The 22,722-nt window shown below is 41.0% G+C and overlaps 1 protein-coding gene across 1 annotated transcript in view; it reads left to right on the top strand.

Moving 5' to 3' along the window:
• Nucleotides 1-22,722, top strand: part of ANO2 (anoctamin 2) — a 148,935-nt gene that overhangs the window by 110,398 nt on the left and 15,815 nt on the right. Inside the window, exons 16-20 of the mRNA XM_017740601.1 lie at nt 4,834-5,035; nt 8,777-8,888; nt 10,102-10,159; nt 11,014-11,114; nt 18,580-18,728. Coding sequence (XP_017596090.1) covers nt 4,834-5,035; nt 8,777-8,888; nt 10,102-10,159; nt 11,014-11,114; nt 18,580-18,728 — 622 coding nt within the window. The remainder of the gene's footprint in view (nt 1-4,833; nt 5,036-8,776; nt 8,889-10,101; nt 10,160-11,013; nt 11,115-18,579; nt 18,729-22,722) is intronic.

Consider the following 22,722-nt stretch of genomic DNA (forward strand, 5'->3'; position numbering starts at 1 on the left):
ATCAGTCATGACTTCATTTAGAGCAGAGCACACTGAGTCTGACTAAGCACACAGCCCTGATTTAGCTTTTACAAGTCATTCCTTTGCAGACAAGGTGCTTACACATGCTCTTGACTTTCACCACATGTTTAAATCTCCCCTAAGCACGAGCTTAAAGTGCTTTCCTGACTCATAGCCTAGGTATTACCCTCCCTGCTTACTGTAACATCTCCAAGAGATTTATCAAGGGTTATTACCTACAGTTTGTGAGATGTAGAATATGGAGCTCAAATTCTTCAACTTCTGTTCATGACTAGTGGAACTAGGCTGACTTTCACCATCTGGCAAAGTGGCCACAATGTTTTGGGTTTTTTTTTTTTTTGGCAGTATTTTGAGCATTATTTATATGTAAGTACCTACAGGAGACAACTTGCAAGCCATGCATGAAATTCAAGCCAGCTCTTGATGAGGGAGAGCACGCTCTGCTATCCTACATGAATATTGCAATCTGCTCTTTACTGTACGGGATGTTTCCCTTTTTCCTTCTAGATTAATTAAACAGGAGTTGGAAACACCAGACTGAAGTCTTGTTGTCAGTCTGTGAAATAGAATCATACTGAGAAAACCTTGTTGGTCTGGTTAACTTCACTTATTATTATTCACACAGATTAGTTATTTTAACTGTAAGGACTAAGTACAAAATAAGTAATGAAATCTTGAATTTATGTGTGTGTGTGTGCAGGGATACATGACTCAGATACAGAGCTGCACACAAGTGCATGGCCATTTCTAGTGCTGCAGAAGCAGTTGTTGAATTTTTAATGCTACCTTTTCCAGGCCAAAAGGGTCTGGCAGCCCAAATCTATAGGTGTTTTCCATGAAGGTTTACATCACTATAGAATGGTGTTGTTTTGTTCTGTCCCTCCTTCCCCCAGCTTCATATCCCATACTTTCCCTGATGATTCTTGAAACTGGTAATGGTTTTTTTAGTGCAAAATCTTTTCTCTTTTTTAATTTTTTCCCTTAATTTCTGTACTTCCTGTGTGTACTTCACTTTTGTAAATCCTCTTTCAAGAATTGTGTTGTGATCTTTTCCTTTCTTTCTGGCTTTTCCTCTGTCTTTATTAAGTTAGGCATGCTGGTTTTTTTGTTCAAAATGCCAGTTGAAAAAAACATTTGCTTTCCTTCTCTTGCCCAGTCTTACGTCACCAAGTAATTCCAAGGATTAATTCACGCATTTATGGATGCTTTGAAATCTGGGCACAGTCCTTTTTCTGTACACAAAGCCTCACTGGACTGCAGAGGGGGCAGAAGATCCAAGTTTAATTTAAGCTATGCATTTTGCAGGGATTTTAGGACAGAAGTTCACAAGTCTTATTTTTGCAGAGTAAGATCAATGAAAGCAGGAGATCTGGGCTCAGCTGGGCAACTACAAGTTTTGCTTGAGTGTGATTAACAACAAGGTGTCACAGTTTATAAAGTCCACGTTTAGAAGGCACCTGTGGTGGCAGAGATTTCTGAGTTGGTGATGAAAACGCTGGTAGTGTTGGAAGAGAGCTGGGTGGCATGGAGCAATGCATCACTGGGGCTTTTCTTTGTTTGGCTCAGTCAGAGGATGGAAGAAAATCAATTTGAGTCATGGCAGAAGAGTTTAGCCTCTTCCACCCTATTCTCACTCACATGGTGTAATACTTGACTCTAGAATAGCTGTACTGGGGAGCCAGACAACTATTTGGACATGAAATTGTTATCCTACTTGGATGGAGGTAGCAGCCTAGCCCACGGGGTTTTATAGCTTCCTTCTCAGATCTAGTTTGCTTTCCTGTTTGTCTTCATTCATACCAGGCTCAGTAGGTGACCTTTTCTGCAGCCAATTTTCACATCTGTTTCTAAGCAGTTCGTTCCTGGATGGACTAGTTCAGACATTCAGGGAAGAAACTGCCATAACAGGGGGGAAGAATGGCCAGAGGGAATGTTGGCAATGACAACAAACCCCAAAGTGGGCAGCTGCACAAATGGTGGCCGCCTGATCGGGAATTTGGGCAGAAGAGGTATTTTCAGGAATGAGAGAAATGCTGTGAAGATACAGGAACCATTCCCCCTCAGTGACTGTCTGGGGAGTGAGAACTATGCTCACAGTCACTGTGCAGTCCTACAGGCTCTCCTCAATTTTCTCTTCTTGCTGGATGCACAGATAATGAAGACTCCTAAAGGAGTGTTTTTCCATCTGTGTCTAAGCAGATGTTTAAAAACAGCTGAGCAACTGAGAGTTTCTGAAGCCCTGGTGCTTTTGCAAAGCAAATATTTTTGTTCTTTAAACAAATAAAACATATTTTTTTCAGTAACTTTGTATACCTTGCTATGGCACTGCATGGATTGAAAAGGCTGCTACTCTCTCATCCTCCAGTAATATTCCTCAGGGCAAGGGATCTCTAAACTCCTTTGGTCAGGTTTAAGAATTTGCTATTGAATTTTCATGATCTGAAATTTCGTCTCTCTCTGTTTAGCGAGGGCTATCCTTGACTCTTCTTCCTGTACTGTTAAGATATCATTCCTAAGTGGGAATTTTTGATGGAGAGAGGTGTCTGTGGAGGCCCAGGGATCTCATCATCTCCAGAATGAGGCATCCAACTTTAATTTGCTGGTTTTCCTTGTCCACCACCATAGTGAAAAAATTGCTAAGAAATCTGCAGGGAGAAGAAACAGGAAAAGAGTATTAGGAAGGTGATTAAGAAGAAGGAATCTGTGACTCAGATTAAGAAAAATAAAAGAGATTAAGGTGACTGTAGAGGTGGAAGGTGAAGTAAATTAATACCAGGTGAGGCTGTTTTGTTTTCTTCCTTTTTTGGGGATTTTACTCTCTGCTGTAGTGATTGTAATGGGGAAGTGAGAAAAAAGTGATGGTCCTTGTGTTCCTGCACCCCTTCTGTCACAGCAAGGTAGTTCAGCATGAATGTGATCTTTTTGTCTGTATGTTTGGCAGGTAAGTCAAAAGAAAAATAGATATAAAAACTAGAAATGTTTCCTTGACACAATGAAAATTATGAAACCAAAGGAAATAATGTTGTATGCCATTTGAAGAGATTTCATTTAAACTGTTTCAGGCTCAGGCTTTTATCATTCACCCTTTCATTTAAAATTAATGAAACAGTTCTTTAAAAAGTAAAAATTAGAAGTTTTACTAGGTCTAACATGTTATTACTATTTGCTGACAAAACATATTTGACAATTTCATCTGAAATCTCCAGGAGTTTCTACAAATAACTAATTTTTAGTGTGTTTACTAGGTCTTCATAAAAGCAAAACGTGCCCAGTTTTTACCTTCAACCTTTAATAATTTAACTCTGATTCTTGTTGTGGTTCTTTTGCAATAGTTCCTTTTCATGCAACAACCTTCCTCTGCACACAGGAATTCAATAAACTATTGCTGCATCATTAAAACGAACTGTTAAATTTCCTTAAAACCATGTTGTCAATCGGGGCCCCTAGGCCCATTGAAATAATTGCAATAGTCTAATCTTTCACATGGAGGTAGTCTCTTTCATCTGAGGATCTCAAGATGTTTTACCTAAAATAACGAATGTACACTGGAATTCTTGCCAAAGGCAAAAATGAAAGGGAAAAATGTACCTTGTCCCCCTTTTGTGCTGTAACGATGAAAATTTGCTATTTTTTTATTGTTGTTTTATTGATTTTTTTCATTGTGGATTGGTATAGATTTTTTTTTTTTTTCTTGAAACCAGAATACCACAACCCTGTGAAATTCAAATTCTTCTTGTGGGAACTTGACCTTAAGTAGCAGGGTTGACTTTCCTCATCTCATGGGTCAAAGCCAGCCCACAAAGGATGCCAGGGATACCAAGTGATTTCTGGGACACAAATGAAAAGTGAAGCCCTAATAACCCTGCTTAGGTCAGCCTTAAAGGAATAATAGCAGGGGAAACTTCTTATTTTTTAGTTTGCAAGTTGGCACTTCTGCTGAGCACAGGTGAAGCTGTTTGAGCCAGTAAAGCCTATTTACCTGACTGCACATAAATACAGGCCCTCCAGTCCAAGCCATCTGAACCAGATAAAAGAACTTGCTTAATTCCTGCTTTTGAACCCAAACTGCCCAAATTTCACGGCATGCATGAAATATGTAGCTTTAATCAGAACAGACATGCCCATCTTCAGGAATTCATGGAATCAGTATAAAAGAATCACAGACTGGTTTGGGTTGAAAGGGACCTTAAAGATTAACTAATTCTAACTCCCTGCCATGGGCAGGGATGCCACTCATTGGTTCAGGGCACTCAGGACCCCGTCCAACCTGGCCTTGGACACTTCCAGGGATGGGACAGCCACAGCTGCTCTGGGCAACCTGTGCCTGGGCCTCATCAACCTCACAGGGAACAATTTCTTCCTCATATCTAACCAAAAATCTCCTCTTTTGGTTTAAAACCATCCTCCCTTTTCCTACCACTACCTGCCCATGTAAAAAGTCACTTTCCCTCTTTTTTATAAGCCTCCTTTAGGTACTGAAAAGTGGTATAAGATCTCCCTGGAGCCTTCTCTTCTCCAGAGTGAACAATACCAACTCGCTCAGGCTGTCTTCACAGGAGAGGTGCTCCAGCCCTCTGAGCATCTTGTGCCAGTTGAATTGTTGTGCCACTTTGGAGTCGTGCATCTGCTTTCTTATTTATGTCCCTGTTTGTTGGAGAGCTTTGAATTGTTGCCTTTTAATTCGATTACCTGCATATTATCACCTTGCTCTAAGAAATAACCCTATGATGCCAATTTGTGGAACACACCCAGCCTCCCAGCCAAAGCTTCTGTTTCCAAGCTGAACTAATTCCTGGGTTCATTTGTTTGCAGATTATGCTGACGTTTTCAGCAGTGTTTGGTGTCATCGTGTACCGAATCACTACAGCAGCAGCCTTGTCCTTCAGCACAAACGAGACAACCAGGTCCAACGTTCGAGTGACTGTGACTGCCACTGCCGTCATCCTTAACCTCGTGGTGGTCCTTATCCTCGATGAAATTTATGGAGCTGTGGCCAAATGGCTGACAGAAATTGGTAAAACCGTCTTGCCATATTCCTCATTAATCCATGTATTGACACGAGGGTGTGCAAGGAGGGTCCAGGAGGAGTATTTCCTCCTGGACAGGGCCAGCCAGTGAAAACATTCAGGCTTGTGAATGTTCCTCTTTACAGCTAAGAGCTGCAGAAAGTCAGGGGGTTGTTTCAAAAATGTTGCTGGCTCTGACAAATTTACATCAATGTTGTTTCCCTGATGAAAGTTTTCACCATTTCCTTACTGCTCAAATGATTTTTTTATTCCGTTTTAGGGGCATGTCTGGGCTGGTCTTTTTAATAATGGTTTCTATTGCAGTTGGTAATTGGATTTTCAAACTTTATTTTAAACATCAAAATATTGTTGCAAGCCTGGTTATTTATTTCTTTTAAAGGCAAGTCATTCCTTTGACTACTATAGAGGTTTAGGCCTAAAATATTGTTTTGTTATATACATTAGGCTAAAGATTTTTACTAATAGGAGTTTAGGCTGGGGCTTTGTTATGTTATATAAATTAGACCAAGGATGTTGACTGATAGTGCCTTTACATGAGATTACTCTTAAGACTTCTGTTTCTTCTCAATTCCTCAGAACACTTTTAAACTGACAAATGAAGATGTCTCTTTTAGTCCTATTTTTGGAAGAACATTACAAGCTATAGTTTTGCAGTTGTTATAATAGAGGTCCAATCCTGAATTTTGGAATATGGTCCTGTTAGTTTAGATTAAATTCTTGACGTATTCGAAAGAAATGAAGAAAAAACAATTCATTTTCACAAATTGTCACTTTATTGGGTTAATTTGTTTATTGCTGTTTTGCACCAGGCTGTGGGCAGATTGTAACAGGGTTAACACAAATGGACTGTTCTAGTGGCATAAATGAGCTCAGGCTCACTGTCCAGGCCAAAACTGTACCCAGATTTTCAGCTTTCACGTAAGTGACAGGCTGCTAACTGTGTGTGACCTGATCAATTCTGTCCACTGCACCTGCCCAGGTAAGAAAGGACACAAATGTTAAGGGATGACAGAGGTGTGTGGAAAGAGCAGGAAACGATGAAGATGAGGCTTCTCCAGCAGCTTCTAGGCAGAAGCTGGGAAGTGCAAGGCACTGCCATGGCCTCTCTTTGGGAAGCACAGAATGAAAATCTCTCGCTTTGAAATGTACACCAGTCTGAAGAGTGAAAGAAACAAGAACTTCTTACTTGCTGATTATTGTCCCCCTGTCACTTTGCATTTAATTCTAATCCTATCTTTATTAGGGCAGCATTCCTGATTGACTATCAGATGTTTTGTTTAAGAAGGATCCAGTCAGAATAATCTCTAATGCTACAAATTACATGAGTTAGAAAGTTCACTCAGGCAGCTTTCTCCAGCACTAGGCTCACATGCCAATGTAATCAAAATGTTTTAAAAAATTACAATTCATGGATGCAGATAAATGCTGCTTAACTTGTGAACTCTCATTTTGCTGAGAGGAGCAAAACATACTCAATTCTCTTTTCACACTGCACTTAATCCACAAGCTGAAGAACACACTTATTGGGCTGAAGGAGTAGCTCTTGACAGCATAAATTTCTATTCCAACCCCAAGTACACTTGAATCTCTGTTCAGGTGAAAAATTACAACTGTAAGCACGAGAATAGCACTGATAGCAATTGTGTTAATCATAGGATCACAGTCATTGATATGCCTCAATACCTCCTCAGTGAGTGCCTGGAGGAAAAGAGTAGGAGTTTTGTTGTTATCAATACAGAGAACTCATACAGGATGGAGCAGGACTCCTGTGGGCCTGGCAGAGTGGGGCACTGGTGCCCCTTTATCACAGATGAGACCAGCCAAAGTGGGGATGGTATCCTGCTATTCCCAGGAAGAATAGATCATCTTCAGTAATCAGGTGGTGCTAGACAAGACTTAGAGCTCACTTGTAACTCAGAGTCACAGAATGGTTTGGGTTGGAAGGGACCTTTAAGCTCACCTCGTTCCAACCAACCCCTGCTATGGGCAGGGACACCTTCCACTCCACCAGCCTGCTCAGAGCCCCATCCAACCTGGCCTGGAACACTTCCAGGGATGGGGCAGCCACAGCTGCTCTGGGCAACCTGTGCCAGGGCCTCACCACCCTCACAGGGAAGAATTCTCTGAGGTCAAGGAAGAACCAGTGAAACAGGACAAAATCAAAACTACTCATGTTTGTCCCTTGCAAAGGCAGCAGCTCCTTCAGTGAGCTAAGGCCCATTCCACCCTCAGCTCAGCTCATTCTCCACCTGAAAAGTTCCAGCTGCCCCATTTTGGCATAATGAGCCACCACTGAGTGTTTCATTTTTGGGGGTGAGGGAGTTTTCTCTGTTACTAATGCACCTATTCTGGCTGAATGCATTTCTCATGCAGCACACCCGATGAGCTGGAGGACAAATTCTACACATGCCTCTACAGCTATGGTATAGGATGTCTGAGGGAGCCTCTGGGACCATATATGGTGTGCAAATGTTCATCCAGAGGCTGAGCTCATCCATGGGGGGGTTCTCTGTAAGGAAGAGTTTAGGATTTTTCTCCCTCAAATGAAAAGCTGCTCTGCTGTTATTTGATATTCCTGCTGCCCAGAGCTGTTGTCCTGTGGATCTATTCAGTGTATGGGATCACCTACAAATTATTTGAAGGCTTAATTAAGCTTTTTTACACATAGAGGTGGGTTATGCCTTAGGGCTCATCAGGTTCTTTTATGAAAATGTGGTTGAAAGTATCACAACGAAAGCCAGGCAGTGAGGGTTCATTAGGCCTTGCTATTCCTTTAGTTATAAAATAATCATGCTGCTTTCTTAAGGAAAAAAAACTCCAAAACAACAGCAAAGCAAACAGAACACCCAAACTGTTCCCAAAACAAAACTGTACAAGTACAGCAGTATTTTTGATGAAGTCCTTAAACCCAGAGCTCTGGATCTCCTTATTATTACACACTTTTTTTTTGTGCCACAGAAGTTCAGCCAAGAATGATAAATTGAATCATAAAATTATCTTCTCTCACATTAGATACAACTCAGGATGAGCAGAGAAGAACAAGGGTTTCACCATATAAAATCTTTAAAAGAGCATCCTACTGCCAGTTTAAAAAGCCTCTGTCTTATACCTGTTTTTTCTGCTGCTAGAAAATTTCCACAGAAATTGAAAATAAATCTGGGAACAGAGTAATGAACACTGAAAATATTTAAACCAAGAAATGTTGAAATACAGAAGATATATAGTGAAGTGTTATCAAAAATGTGCCTTTATTCTGCACTCAATTCACTTAATACCTCATTCAAAAGTGTATTCAGTCTTGTGTTTAGCATCAAACATATCAACAATCTCACCACAGAAAAGAGGGCTTGTGGACTACAAGTTAAGGATGCTTTTGAGGTGTTTCTTCTGGTTGAAAGTCTCTGTACTTTGCTTTCAATATTCCTGAATTGAGAATATTAATGTTTTGTTATTTTAGTTGTGTAACTGATATATTCATGTATGTTAATATCCATATATACAGCAATGTACTTTATACTGCTTTTGCTTTCTGGAATTGAACATCTCTGGAAATCAGGACTCAGTGGCAGACCTAGTGGGCTTTGGTACAAATTAGAGGTATGAAAGAAACATCACTATAAACCCAAAGTTTGAAGTTTAGTTTGGGTGTTTTTGTATGTGTTTGGGGATTCAGGGATTTTTATATATTTACTGATTCAGTTCTCTGGTTTGCTTTTTTTTCCCTCCAGAAATACCAAAAACAGAGAAAACTTTTGAGGAAAGACTGGTTTTGAAGGCATTCCTACTGAAGTTTGTGAATTCTTATGCATCAATTTTTTATGTTGCCTTTTTTAAAGGAAGGTAGGATAACTATCCTTTACATATAGGTAGTTTTGTACATATATTTTTATATATGTGTCTATATTAGTGGATCTGTGTTATAAAATGGACACAAAGGCTTGGGACTGCTCATCTTTGCCCGCTCTGAAAAAATATCATTGACAGGGTTATTTAAAGTTAATAATTACTTTTAGTTTTAAAAGAGGGTGTCATTTTTATAGTGAATGGTGGTGCTTACAGGCCTTCACTTTCCACAGCTTAGCAAATTTTCCTTGAAGCATCATTCAGGAAAGAAAGGTTTTCCTGTTTCATTTAAAATTACAGAACTCTTTCTATTACTTTCTCATCATTTTGCACTATTCTCTCATATCAAGTTAAATTAAGAAATAGTTACAGTCAACTGGCAAATGAAGTGATTGACCAAAAAGCTAATTCAGCTGTCCTGCTAAATAAGTGTGGCTTCCTATGGGCTCAGGATCCTTGTCTTTTGGGACCCAGTCATCCACATGCTTTTGAACAGGAAGCTCAAAATGATTCTTTGCTAAAACTTTGGCAAAAAAATGTTTAAAACATTCTGGATTCTGTTTCCTATCATTTTGCTCTTCCTTTTGGGGGCTGTAATGTTTATTAATCTTTGCTCTTCACTAATCCTATCCAGAACCTTTGTTTTGAGGATTAATGATGCATTTTGCCAGCGGTTGCAAATATTGTTAGACACCAATGAAAAAAATCACCACATTCTCTCTTTTTTGGCCATAATTTTGTGTTGTATGGCTAGAATAAAGCCAATATCATTGTTTCTCCTGGTGTAGCCAGAAGATTCTTGGTTGTGTAGAGATGTGTAAATAATTCCATTCAGGGCATTACTCCCATGTAAGAGAATCTGAATAAGGGTATGTGTCCCCAGATTTATTTGTGATCTCTAAGCAAGTGAGGGAGTTTATTATTATTTTTTTTTTTAGCACAGAAAAGTATTTTATTAAAATTATTTTATCCAGATGTAGCAGAAAACCACTTGTGGAGCCTACTGCTTTGAAATAATCAAAGCTGAATAGGTGCTGAGCCTTTGAAAATTCATGTTGAAGAAGCTGCTTTTGAAATATTTTGGCTAATATGAATCAATAATTTTGATTTCAAAGTTAACATGTTCTTGTGTTTTTAAATTAAATCATGGTGTCAAAATTAGCTTACTTGTCTATTCTTATACTAGTTTTTCTATTATTACTGCTTTCAGGTTTGTTGGCCGTCCTGGTCGCTATGTGTACGTGTTTGAAAGTTATAGGATGGAAGAGGTAAGTACATATGAAATTAAAATTACCAAAAAATCCCTTACACAAAGAAATACGTCTACAGTGTTCAGTGGACTACAGACAACAGGGGAAAAATAGAAAAAATGTTGAAACAGGAGGTTAAATTTTCAACTTGAATAGGCAAATCCCAGGGTTTCCATCTAAGGCAACTTCGTATTCTTTCTTTCTGCAATGTTGACCATTTCACGGTCTTTCTTAGGTAAAGCTTCACCATTTCTATGCTTTACAGATGGGCACTAAGGCACAAACATTCCATGATTTGGTTGAGGCCCTTGGGAAATGTGAATCTGGCTTCCCATTCTGCAGATCGCTGGAAGCTTGGCAATTTTTACAGCTTAAAAACCTGGAGCCATTTTGTGCTAAACCTGTAAACATCTTTTTTTTTACCAAATTCCCTCATGAAAGGGAATGCTGTGGGTATTCCCTTGAAAACTGGGAGATGTACTCAGGCTTTGACAGTAAAGCTGACATAAAAGTCTTTTCAAGGCTGAAGGCTTTTTCCCCCCCTGGGAGATATCAGGTTGGAACAGTATTGGTGATACTGCATTATGTTTATTAAATTGATTATATAGTAAATATTTTTAAAGGAAATATAGGAGCCCCAGGGCACAGTGAGTTATTTCAGAGTTCTGCATATTTTCCATTATGCAGTTTTATGAGTGGAGATGAAATACCTTGTCAAGCATAGATTTGCAGTGATCGATGAGCTCCATGATCCCACACAAATCGGTGGCAGGGACAGTGGGCACATGGAGACACGGGGAGCTCTCCCCAGTGGGTATTTTTAAATTAATTCTCTTAATCCCTTCACACTCTCTGGTTTTGTTTAATTGCAGTGTGCTCCAGGAGGGTGTCTGATGGAACTCTGCATTCAGCTGAGCATCATCATGCTTGGAAAGCAACTGATTCAAAACAATCTCTTTGAAATTGGAATCCCGTATGTATCCCAGCCTTTTCCATTATGTGTTATTCCTATGGCACAGTAAATCAAAGGCTTGATCCCTATTCAGCTAAATGGGACTTTTGCCACTGCCTTCAGAGAGTTCTAATTGAATGTGATGATAAATCACATTTTTGGTTGTGGTGAAATGATCTGGTTATATTTTATGTTGAATAATTGGCTGTATCTTCACTAAATGGCTTAAAGAAAGTGATGGAATATATGAAATAATTGATTTAAATTAATTTCAGAAACCAGGGAAAACAGGCAAGGTATGATAGATCTCCTGGGAAGTTTCAGAGAAGCTCTCAGGACAGCAGTATTGAATACAAATTAGCACAAAGTGGAGGGGAGATAGCGTGGGGGAAAGCAATAGGCCATAAAAGATGTTGAAATCTATTACTTGATCTATGACTATTTTATGGGTTTAGGGATGAAATCCACACATTTCCAAGGTGCCTTTGTGTCAGTCTGTGATGGTGCAGGAGCTGGAGCAAGCAGAGATACTGACACACTGCTCAGTGCCTTTCTGTCACAGGCTGCTTCAGTGCTCAGTCCCCTGCTCCAAATACAGCAGGAAAACTCTCCCCATCTGTCACCAGTGCCAAGGGGATCTCCAGGCCCTGGGAATCCACTGAGAAAGTCCTGCTCCTGCCTCTTGGGAGGTTTGCTTCATGGTGCCAGTGGCCTGTGAAATGTTGGAGAGGAAGAGTCTGGTTTAGATGTCTCAGCTTCACTGAAATGAGGGAGAACCTTCCAACTCTGGTGTCAGCAGCTTTTAGGTCACATCCATAAGGCCGTGAAGATGCTAACTAGAAATCAAGCAGAGTGATTCTTAAAAGATATGAAATATATTTCAAATGAGCCCTTTCCCTCCCTTTTTTCAGGAAGAACCATTTTTCTTTTTCTTGCAAGGAATTTAAATAGAGAGAGAAAAAAAATTCCCAAACAAATCAGATGTGGATTATGGATGGTTTCATTATTCTTGTGTCAAAGTTCAATAGGGAGGCCTGTTTTCTGTCTGCATCTTATTGAGTTTACATTTTATTTTGAGAAAAGGGTGGTAAATCATTCCCAAAATATCTGACATGTTGAAGGCTTAAAGCTTTCTCAGTGTAAACCTACTGTAATTTGTTTCTTGTCTTCCAAAAACTTACTGCTACTGGACTTTTTTAATGGGGATTTTATGATGTTACAAATACTGTATTTATTATTTTTGACTCATGAAAGCATGGGCTGATCCAGTCCAAACAGAAAGTCACGTCCAATTATTTTTCATTTCCTTCCCTTCGGTGCAAGAATGCGATAATTTCATCCCATTTTTCTCCCTCAGATCTGCTCCCCCATCCTTCAGCCAACAAACTGTGGTGGCCTCAATTTTTAAAACTGTTTAAAAACAAACACACTTTCATCCTCTCCTTCCTAGATAAATACCTCATTTCAGTCACAATGCTATCTTGTCATCCCTGAATAAACATATCTGCTTTTCCTTTGCTTGTCTGCATTCCCAAAAAAATGGTGTGTGTATCTGTAGGGCTCGGTCCTTCTCCCTGGACATGTTTCCACCAGGAGAATCCCTAATCACTTAATTAAATCAGAGTTAGCCTTCTATTCCTGCATGTACCACTCTACTGGTTTGGGCTGGATCCGTAATGGTACCAGCAGCTGCATTTTTCATCCCCTCTTGCCTTGTGCCTCTTTGGAGGGAACGAGAGTTGGAGTGAATAGCACAAATTCTTCCATGGGTTCTCTGTATTTTCACTGTGGGCAGAGTCCAGGTGCTGCCACCAACCTTCTCCATATGGAGAGGCAGGAGGGAATGGCATAAATGGTGATTTGCTCCTCAGAATCTGGTGCTGTCCCCTGCACATCTGTAACATGGAAGCACCTCTCTGCTGAGTTATCTGATGACCCACTTTTCTTCCTCATTGAAATCTCAGGATTTCAAGATTTTTTTTCAGGAAACATTTTGATTTCATTCACCAGAAAACCCAAGGCATTTTAGTTGGTTTGCAGAAAATCACAAAGCTGTCCCATTTGCTCTTTCCCCTCAAAAAATACTGCTAAGTAGAGGTAGAGTGAGTTTGCAAGCAACAGTCATCCTTCATGTTTCTAGAACCCCAAATGTTGCTAGAATTGGGAAGTGTCTTTCCATGTCTTCATTGGGCTTCATCCACAATCAGTGCTGGATGAGGAGGGAAACTTCAGATGGCAGCCCTGCAATTTTAGGGTCGTGGAGGACACATCCTTGCTTTTTCCTTCAGTTTTTCTGTAGAAACTGCTGCCACAGCTATAATAGATGTAATTGCTGTTCTCCTAAACCTTGTGTGGTTTGTTTATTTTTGATTTCTTCATCCAACAATATCAAACCAGCTAGGTAAATGCAACAAGATTTGAATTATAGAGAACTAAGCCCTCTTGAACTGAAATGTGTGTTCTGTGGGACTGGAATTCACAAGTTTAACAGATGTAAATATGCCACAGTTCACTCAGATGTGTCACATACCATCATTCTTTTACTGTTGCCACAGGAATTGACCCTAAAAGGCTGCAGGGCTTGAAAGCCTTAACCCAGAGTTCCTTTAAGACCCCTTTTTGTTCAGTTCTGGTTTTTTTCTGAACTTATTGAAAAAAAAAAATCCATGTGGTTATTTTATTACTCTCTGTCTTTGACCTTGGTGCTAAACCCTTAGGGTGAAATCCTGGCCCCATTGAATTGAACAGCAAAACTCCTATTGAATGTAGTGAGGCCATGGTTTTGGCCCTTTTATTCAGCATCAATTTCCATCACTCCCTTCAAAATGCACTTAACTATGCTGGATGAGAATACCAAGAGTTAGTAAAATCCATTTAAAGACACCCCTTCATAGCTGTTATCTCTTATGTTGGTTTTCACCTTCACTAAATTAATCTCAATTAAAGGTTTGGGTGGGGTTTTTTGCCTTTTTTTTTTTTTTCCCTTTCCTTTCCTGTTTTTGGTTGTTGTTGTTTTCCTCTGATTAAGAAACCAATAATCCCCAAACACAACTGAATCTCCTGTAGAATTCAGGATATCTGAGTGTGCCGAGGAAGCATGGCTGTACCACAAGTTTGTGGAAGAGAACAAGAAGTTTAGACACTTTTGTTCTCCCCCTGCCTCCTTCTTGTGCCTGTGAATGTGAGAAGGTGTTTCTCTATGTGAACAGACTGCAGGACCATGACTGAAGGAAAGCCTGGATCTTCAGTGTTCCTTCCCAAAAGTGGGAAACAAAATTATAGGTGAGGACACAACAGTCTGGGTTGCTGCTCTTCCTTTTGCCCAGACACAAGTGCTCCAGCTGCTCACCCTGAGAATCTTTTCTGTTTAGCTTTCTCCCTGTATCTTTTTTCATCATGCTACAACTCAAAAGCATCACCTGGAAGGAGAGCCTTAAAAAAACCCATCTGACATAAATAGTTCTTTGCTCCTGGCAGCTGGATTCTAGGCGTTTTCTGTCTTTTCATGTAAAGCCTCCACATGCCTCTCTGTTCTAGCAAGTATTCAGAGAATCATGGAATTACAGAATGGCCTGGGTTGTAAGAGACCTTAAAGACCATCTAATTCCAACCCCCCTGCCATGGACAGGGATACCTTCCACTAGCCCAGGTTGCTCAGAGCCCCATCCAGCCTGGCCTTGGACACTGCCAGGGATGGGGCAGCCACAGCTTCTCTGGGCAACCTGTGCCAGGGCCTCAGCACACTCACAGGCAACAATTTCTTCCTGATATCCAATCTAACCCTCCTCTCTGTCAGTGTGAAGCCATTCCCCCTCGTCCTGTCACTCCAGGCCCTTGTCAAGAGCCTCTCTCCATCTTTCCTGTGGGCTCCCTTCAGGCACTGCAAGGCCACAATGAAGTCACCCCAAATCCTTCTCTTCTCCAGGCACAACAATCCCAATTGTACAGCCACTGAAGACACAAACACTTGTGCCAATAAAGTAATTTTCCTGCATCTGTCCTCTTTCAGCTTCTCTTCCAGATGCCCCACATCTTCAGCCTCTATCCATTCTACTGTGTCTCACTCCACAAATTTCTCATTTTTCCCATGTCATTGTCATGCTTTCCCCTAGATCCCCCAAATCCAGCTGCTCCTTCTTACTGTATAAATAGAGAAACTGTTCAATCACCTCTCTGTTTTTTGAAAAGGAGCCTTCATCTAATCACCATGTGCTTACAGCCCAGCCAGGATCACTTGGAGCTTGATTCCTTTCTTTTCATCGTATTTTTCTCAAAAGCTCGAGGGTTATTGACAGGTGGGGCTGTAGTGATTTTATGCTCACTTCAGATGCTTGTTAACATCTGTGCTTAATGGTTATACTGGGAAGTACAATCAGCATAATTCAACCACATTACCACCTCCTACCTAACACAATAATTTCGTGCCAATCTCCTGTGAGAAGCTGCAGTGTCATTTTTAACTGCTCTAGACACAGCCTGACAAAAAACTGTTCATTTTCTTTCTCTCTCATCCTACATCCATTCATCTCACATGCTGCTCAGTCTCCTTTAAGATGCACCTTGCTTTTTGATATTGGCTGGCAGAAGGACCAGAAATTATGGCTCTTCGACCCTCTACAGTTTTCCCTCTTTGCCTAGGTTTGTGTGGAGTCATGAAACTTTGCTGCATGAGCTTCTTCAGCACAAAGCTTCTGGAACACTCATCCTGAATGGGCAAACCTGCCTCCTCTTCACTGTGGGGGGGCTGCCTGGCAGAAACAAATCAGAAGCTAAAAGAACTCTTTTACTGTCAATCTTCTTTAAAAACATCTATCTGGATAATTAAGAAACAGGCTTCAAACAAAGGCATTTAAGAAGCATACTCAGTTTTAGCATCACAATCACAGGTACAGATACAGGGTTCTGCAAAACTCATTTTCATTGCCCTACTGCTGTAGAGCTGGAGAATAACACCCTGCAAATCCTCCGTCTCTGTTCCTTTAACTTTCTGACAGATTTCTGCTTGGTCTCAAACTTCACATGCTTGGATATAACACAAAGGTACTTTTTTTTTGTGTGGAAAATTTGAAGTAATTAGTTTGGCTTGCTTTCAGTCAGTTGATCTTTTACAAAAAAATACATAAGAAGCATACAAACACTCTTCAAGGCTGAGCTCCAAATGGTTAAAGGTGCTGTTCCTCATGCCTGGCTTAGAGATAGCCAGATGAAAAATTAAAAATTATTCTGAGCAACTGAGCCCTGGATTTGGTGTATTCCCAAATAAACATTAAAAACAACAACTATTGTTTTAGTTACTGGGTTCTCGTGGGAGGTGTGTGTATGCATTAAACTCCAGAACTGGATTCTGTGGTGCTGTGGCTGAAGGATTAGATCACACGTGCACAGTCTTCACACCTAAACACACCCAAATTTTATCTCAGCTGCTGCTGCGCTGTGATAACGAGATGATCTTCACTCTCATCTGCCCACAGAAGTGTGAGGGACATTTGTAGCTCAAATCTTTTCATTGGAACAGAAATCAGCACTGTCTTGAGCTTATTGTTCACCACCCTCTGAGAGTCCCTCACATTAGGAAACTAATTGGGATATGTTGGAAGAGCATCTTGGGAATTCTTTGATTGTTTTCAATCCTGCCCCAGCCTCCTACCCTCTGAATGCTACATCACCTCTGTCACAGATAAGTTCCCTTGGCTGCCATAAAGGCAGATGGGGAGAAAGGGAATTTTAGTGTCTTGAAATGGCTGAATTTGCATGATGTAGGAGGTAAATGTCTGTAAGGATTAATCTAATTCTGTCTTGTGAAGCATTTTAAATTTCCCCACACCCCTTTATTAAAACTGTGTAATCTGAGTGTCCTGGGTACAAGTATTGCCAAAGTACTGATGAAGGTACCATCAGACTTTTGAGCTACATCTTCATTCCATCTCAAACAGAAGCTGGAGTTGTCCTGTTGATTTTTGAAGCTTTGTGATCCAGGTTCTGAGAGGGCCTGATGCAATCTAGACCTGTTTAAAGAGTGTCCTCCAATCCCCAGTTCCTCCATACTGGTGATGGAATGGAATGGGTCCTGTAAACACTGGGCAGTGGAGAAATTCCTCAGCCACTGTGGGCATTTCCAGGCTGCTACAGAGCCTTGTGTGGTGCTGGGACAGAGTGATCCCATGGCTCAGTGTAAGTTTGGGAATAAAGCAATAAACCCACACAGCAAAGCCTTTATTGTGTTTGCCAGCTTTTGTTCCCCAGCCTTGCCCTGCTACTGAAGTCAGGGTTCAGGAAAAGCGGTTCTGCTTCACTGGAGGTCCAAAGGAAAACCCCTTCCCCCAAATATTCCTGTCTCCAGGCCACACACCTACAGTTCAAAGGGTTTATCACAAGCTGTGGGGGAAGAGTTTGTGGGAGAGCCCTGCTTACACTACTGGCAAAACATCACTGGAATTAGTCTGGATTTTCACTCATGGCATGTATGTGAAGAACTGTAAAATAGTGCCGCATGTTTTTGTGGAAGATGAATATCACCTGCAAAAGAAAGACATGCAATAAGTATAAATCTGGCTATTTTATGCTAATTCCACTGTATTTTGCTGCCTTGACTTTGAAGAAATACCTCATTCTACTGTGGTTTTCCACGGGAATTTCTCAGTGTGTGAAACAGCGTGGAGTTGTTGATGCATATGTATTTAAAATATCATGGGGGGGGGGAGGCATTGGGAAAACTTTACTCTTCATTTAGAAAAGGATTCACTTTAATTTATTTGTCATTGTCATGAAATTTGTATCCCCATCTCAGTGGGACGGTGTTTGATACTTCTATTCATGCTGTCAGAACATTCTTGCACCCTCTTTGTTTGGAAATATCACATAATCACAAAATGGTTTGGGTTGGAAGGGACCTTGAAGACCATCTGGTTCCAACCCTCTGCCATGGGCAGGGACACCTCCCACTATCCCAGGTTCCTCAGAGCCCCACCCAGCCTGGCTCTGAGCACTTCCAGGGATGGGGCAGCCACAGCTTCTCTGGGCAACCCATGAATGTCTGGTAATTTTTTTACCTTAAAAGTCTATTATACTGGATGTTCCTGATTTTTATAGTGAGAGAAAAGTGCACCTGTGGTAGATACATGGTATGAAGCTATCACATTTTGTATTTTGTTAAAGGACAGGTGCTCACTGCATTGTTCTTGAGAGTACTGATTACTAATATTATTTAGGTCCAAAGATCTTCAGGAAGATCCCCTTGGAATAGGCATCTAGAGAGAAAAATCATTATAAAGTACTGTATTCAACTCCAGCAGCTTGTACCTATCAATAAACAGCATCAGAACTTCACAGGGTGGGGTAAACTCACCCTGTGATGCACCAAAGTAACACAAGAGTAATTTTGTGTTGCTCTGCAAAGACTTGGGCCAAATCTTGCAGGCAAAAAAAACAAACAAACAAACAAACAAAAAAAAAAAAACTTGGTTCAATCTGAACTTTTGTTCCTCAGGAAGCTCAAGAAGCTATTGAGGAAGCTGAAGGATGAAAGAACTGAGCCAAAGGAAACGGACACCAACCAATCAAAGGACCCTCAGCAATGGGATCTCGACTACGTCTTGGAACCTTTCACTGGGCTGACTCCAGAATACATGGAAATGAGTAAGTTTTTGGGATTTCCTTTCCCTTTCTGCAATAACCATGGCTTTACATAGGACTGTATGTCAGAAGTCGTCATGAGAAAAGGGAAAAAACACCTCAGCACTTGTAGTTTGCAGAAATTCCGTGCGAGCCAGCAGGACTATGAGACTATCATGGTGCCAACGGAGCAATAATGATGAATCCCAGTATCTGTTAGTACTTCTGTTGTCAGATTCCATTGTTCCCAGCTGAGAAAAGTGCACAGAAACCATTTAGCCACAGAATCAATAGCTATGGTTGGAAGGGATCTCTGGAGATCATCTGGTCCAGCCTCCTGCTCAAAGCAGGCTCAGCTACAGGATGTTGCTCAAAGACTTGTCCAGTTGGGTTTTGAATATTTCCAGGGATGGAAACTCAACAGCTTTCCCAGTATTTGAACACCCTTACACCAAGGATTTTTTAATGGTTAAATTGCACTCCCTACATTTCCATTGATGCCCTGTGCCTCTTGTCCTTTCACTGGGTGCCCTTGAGAAGGTTTCAGCTCTGTCTTCTCCAACCTGCCGCATGGGTAAGATCCCCTGTGCCTTCTTTTCCTGTGGTGCAGCAATCCCAGTGCTCTCAGCTTCTCCTTGTTCATCAGGTCCTTTGGTCCCTTAACCATCTCAGGGGCTCTCCAGTGGATTCACTGCAGTGTGTCCATGTTTTTCTTCTACTGGGGACCACAGCCCTGTAGTTGCCTCATGAGTAGACCCTGGAGAGGCAGGAAAGGAGAAAGTAGGAATGGTATGGGAAGGACTGAAATAATCCATGCAGACCCAAGCTTTAGGACATAGAAGAATTCAGGGAGAAGCACAATGGGCATGGTATCTAAAACCAGACATCTGTTAAATATTGAATGTGGCAACTCCTGTTTTAACAAGTCATTATTCTCAAAATATCTGAAAGAAAACACATTTTATGGCAAAAAAATTAAATACCATATATGGTTTATCTCTCTGTACAGAAATAATCTTGGTTTGTAGATAAAATTTATAATCTAAATATAAATGCATATATGAAAATTTATAGACTGGTAGATTTATGTAAATCTATAAATATGTAAGTTATTTTACATGATGGCAGATTTGGGGATGTCTTATTAATGTGTTTAGGATCCAAACCTTGCCCTCTGTAGTGCCATCAAGAATCCTCCACCTCCCATTATCTCCCTCTCAATTGTTCCAACTCACCTTAGGATCTGTCTGTGTTGCAGCTTCTATTGCCTTATCCCCTTCTGCACATGATGTCACTTCATTGAAAAATTATCCTTTAGGATTGGTTTTTTTCTATGCATTACTTCAGCCCAAGATGATTTTTCTTCCTGTGAACTTCAAGCAAGCTTCTTTGTAATTTTTGAAATTAAGCAATGGTGAAAAAACTATAGATATTTTTTCCCTATAAAAATTTTCTATGCTCAGGAATAACTCAGAAATATCTGTGTTTTAACAACCCAAATTTCTTGGTTAGCCAGTTCTGTCTAAGGACTAGGACCTTTAGTTACCTGTAACAAATATATACTGGTGTGATGTTTGTCAGCATTGCTTGGGTTTGCTGTCAGTGGCCTTGATTCTGCTGTGGGAAAAGTGATGCTCCAATGCTGCGAGCTTGAACATAATTTCCAAAATGTCAGATTTGTTTCATGGGTTCATTTAAGGCCACCTACTCAGAAAGGAAGCAGGTCAGTAGTCTGTCCTTCAATGAAGAAAAGCTACATTGGGTTTTTCCTTCCCTGTGTTTTGACTTCAGAGTACCTCTTGGAGCTCCCATGTTTAGCCATTTGTTATGCTGTCCCTTAGGGAACTGTTTGGGTTTTTCTAATTTTAGGAGCAGTTTCTAGAAATTGCCAAGATGAGTCAAATTGTGGCCACTGAAATGAGTAGGTTAATGTGTTTTTTTTAAAAAAAAAAAAGAAATGCAGAAGTACCACCATAGTCTGTTAAGATTTGGGGGTTTCTGTTCCAGGGAAGTGGTCCCAGCCCCAAGCCTGCGAAGAATTTGGACAATGCTCTCAGGAACACGGAATTCTTGGGCTGTCCTGTGCAAGCCAGGAGTTGGACTTTGATGGTTCCCTTCCAACTCAGGATATTCTATGATTCTATTCCATGGCTCTGACTTGTAGTGTCAGGGTGTAAGCTACTGATATAAATCACTGCACACTAAGCCTGTAATTTAGATTAGTCCCTTGTGCCGTGATCATGAACCATGGCGAGCGCCTCAGCCTGCAGCCGCTCAGGGATGATTCAGGGAAAATGAATGGATGAATTATTGATCTAAACATTTGTTTACAGCAGGAGGATGAGCAGGAGAAGCCTCACAGTGTGCCAAGCTGTGCCCTGCCTGTGGGACTGCAGACAAATGTGCAGCAGATGAAAGCCAAGCTGCGCCTCCCCAGCCCCGGTTACTACCCCGGGTCCACTTCCCTGCTCCCAGCTGTCAGATCCACTGCTCAGACCACCCATACTGGCAGGAAGCACTTGGTGCAGCTCAGCACTGAACCTGTCAGCTGGGATTCTTGTCAAGGGCATCATGCTGCAAGAGGCAGCTCAGCAGCTTATTTACCTATTTCTCTAATTTTGAATTGGGGGTGGTGGGAAGGGAAGCAGTGCAGAAGGCCAGAGCAGGACTTTTTTTTCCTCTGAGTTGCTTAAAAAGGCAGGGTTACTGGAATGGAAGAAGAGGTATGATATTAAGGAAAAGAGAGAATTCTGGCTGCTGTTTCAGAACTTCTTTCTTAGTTTTCACACTGATTTACTCAGACAACCTCCCTCAGGCATCAGTGGCAATCTGGAATGAAGCAGCTGAAGGAGGAACTGCAGACAGGGCTTGCTGTAGCCTTTGGGTTTCCCCATGCAGAAGGTGATGGCGTTTCATGCAGAAGCAGGCAGATTATGTATCCAAATGTGAGTAGTCACTTCATTCAGGTTTGTCCTGCCAGGGTGCTTCTACTTTTAAGGATGGATGACATCTTTACCGAAGACTCTTGCTTCCAGGTCTACCATTCACTAGGCTGTACCCTAGTCACAGGCAGTCCTTGCTTTTTTATCCATATATCCACTCTTTTTTACTGATTTCTGTCTAAAGGGTTGACATGTGCCCTTTCTGATGGAATCCTGGAGTGTGGCCCACTACCCACATGGCAAATCATTCTCTCTGCACTTTGTTATGAAGCAGATTAGCCCTGTTAAGGCAGCACTTCTCTGAGGGACAGTGCTTGGACAGTCTTGGGATGTGTTTTTCAGTATGACGCACCACAGGTAAAGGAGTTCTTTTGATGAAAACTGCCCTGCTTAAATTTTAGGATGCCTATTTCCAAGCTGCTTTCTTTTAGTTCTGATTTCTTACTCTAAGAAGCCTGAAGCCTTGGAGAGACTTCCCCCCTTCTCACCCCTCTGCCCCTGCCCTCATTTAAATCTAGGTAGGTTCATAGAAACAGCAAGATTTACTGGTTATTTTTTAATCTCCTGTATTTTCCTGTTTGGGAAACGTGACTCTGTTCACTGGAATTTGTTTCTGCAAAATATCAGTCACTCTAGTCCATGCCAGCAAATTAGATTATCTGTAAGAAGGAATTTTTTTACAATGAGGGTGGTGAAACACTGGCACAGGTTGCCCAGAGAGGTGGTGGATGCCCCATCCCTGGAAACATTCCAGGTCAGGCTGGAAGAAGCTCTGAGCAACGGGATCTAGTTGAAAATCCCTGCTCATTGCAGGGGTTTGGACTAGATGACATTTAAAGGTCCCTTCCAACCCAAATGATTCTATGAAAAATAAGATTAATTTTTTAGGGTAAAAGCCTTTGAATCTGATTTCGCCAGCAGACTGCACTGAGCTTTTTTGTTGTGCAGGCCTTGGCTGTCAATAGCAAATGTACACAAAGATCAGATTTGCACCAGTGATATTTCTGATGACTGTTTGTTTTGATAATATTAACTGATATATTCCTGCATTTCTTAGCGGAGACACTCTTAAAATG

The sequence above is a fragment of the Corvus brachyrhynchos genome, unplaced genomic scaffold (assembly GCF_000691975.1).
Source record: "Corvus brachyrhynchos isolate BGI_N302 unplaced genomic scaffold, ASM69197v1 scaffold317, whole genome shotgun sequence".
Lineage (NCBI taxonomy): Eukaryota > Metazoa > Chordata > Aves > Passeriformes > Corvidae > Corvus > Corvus brachyrhynchos.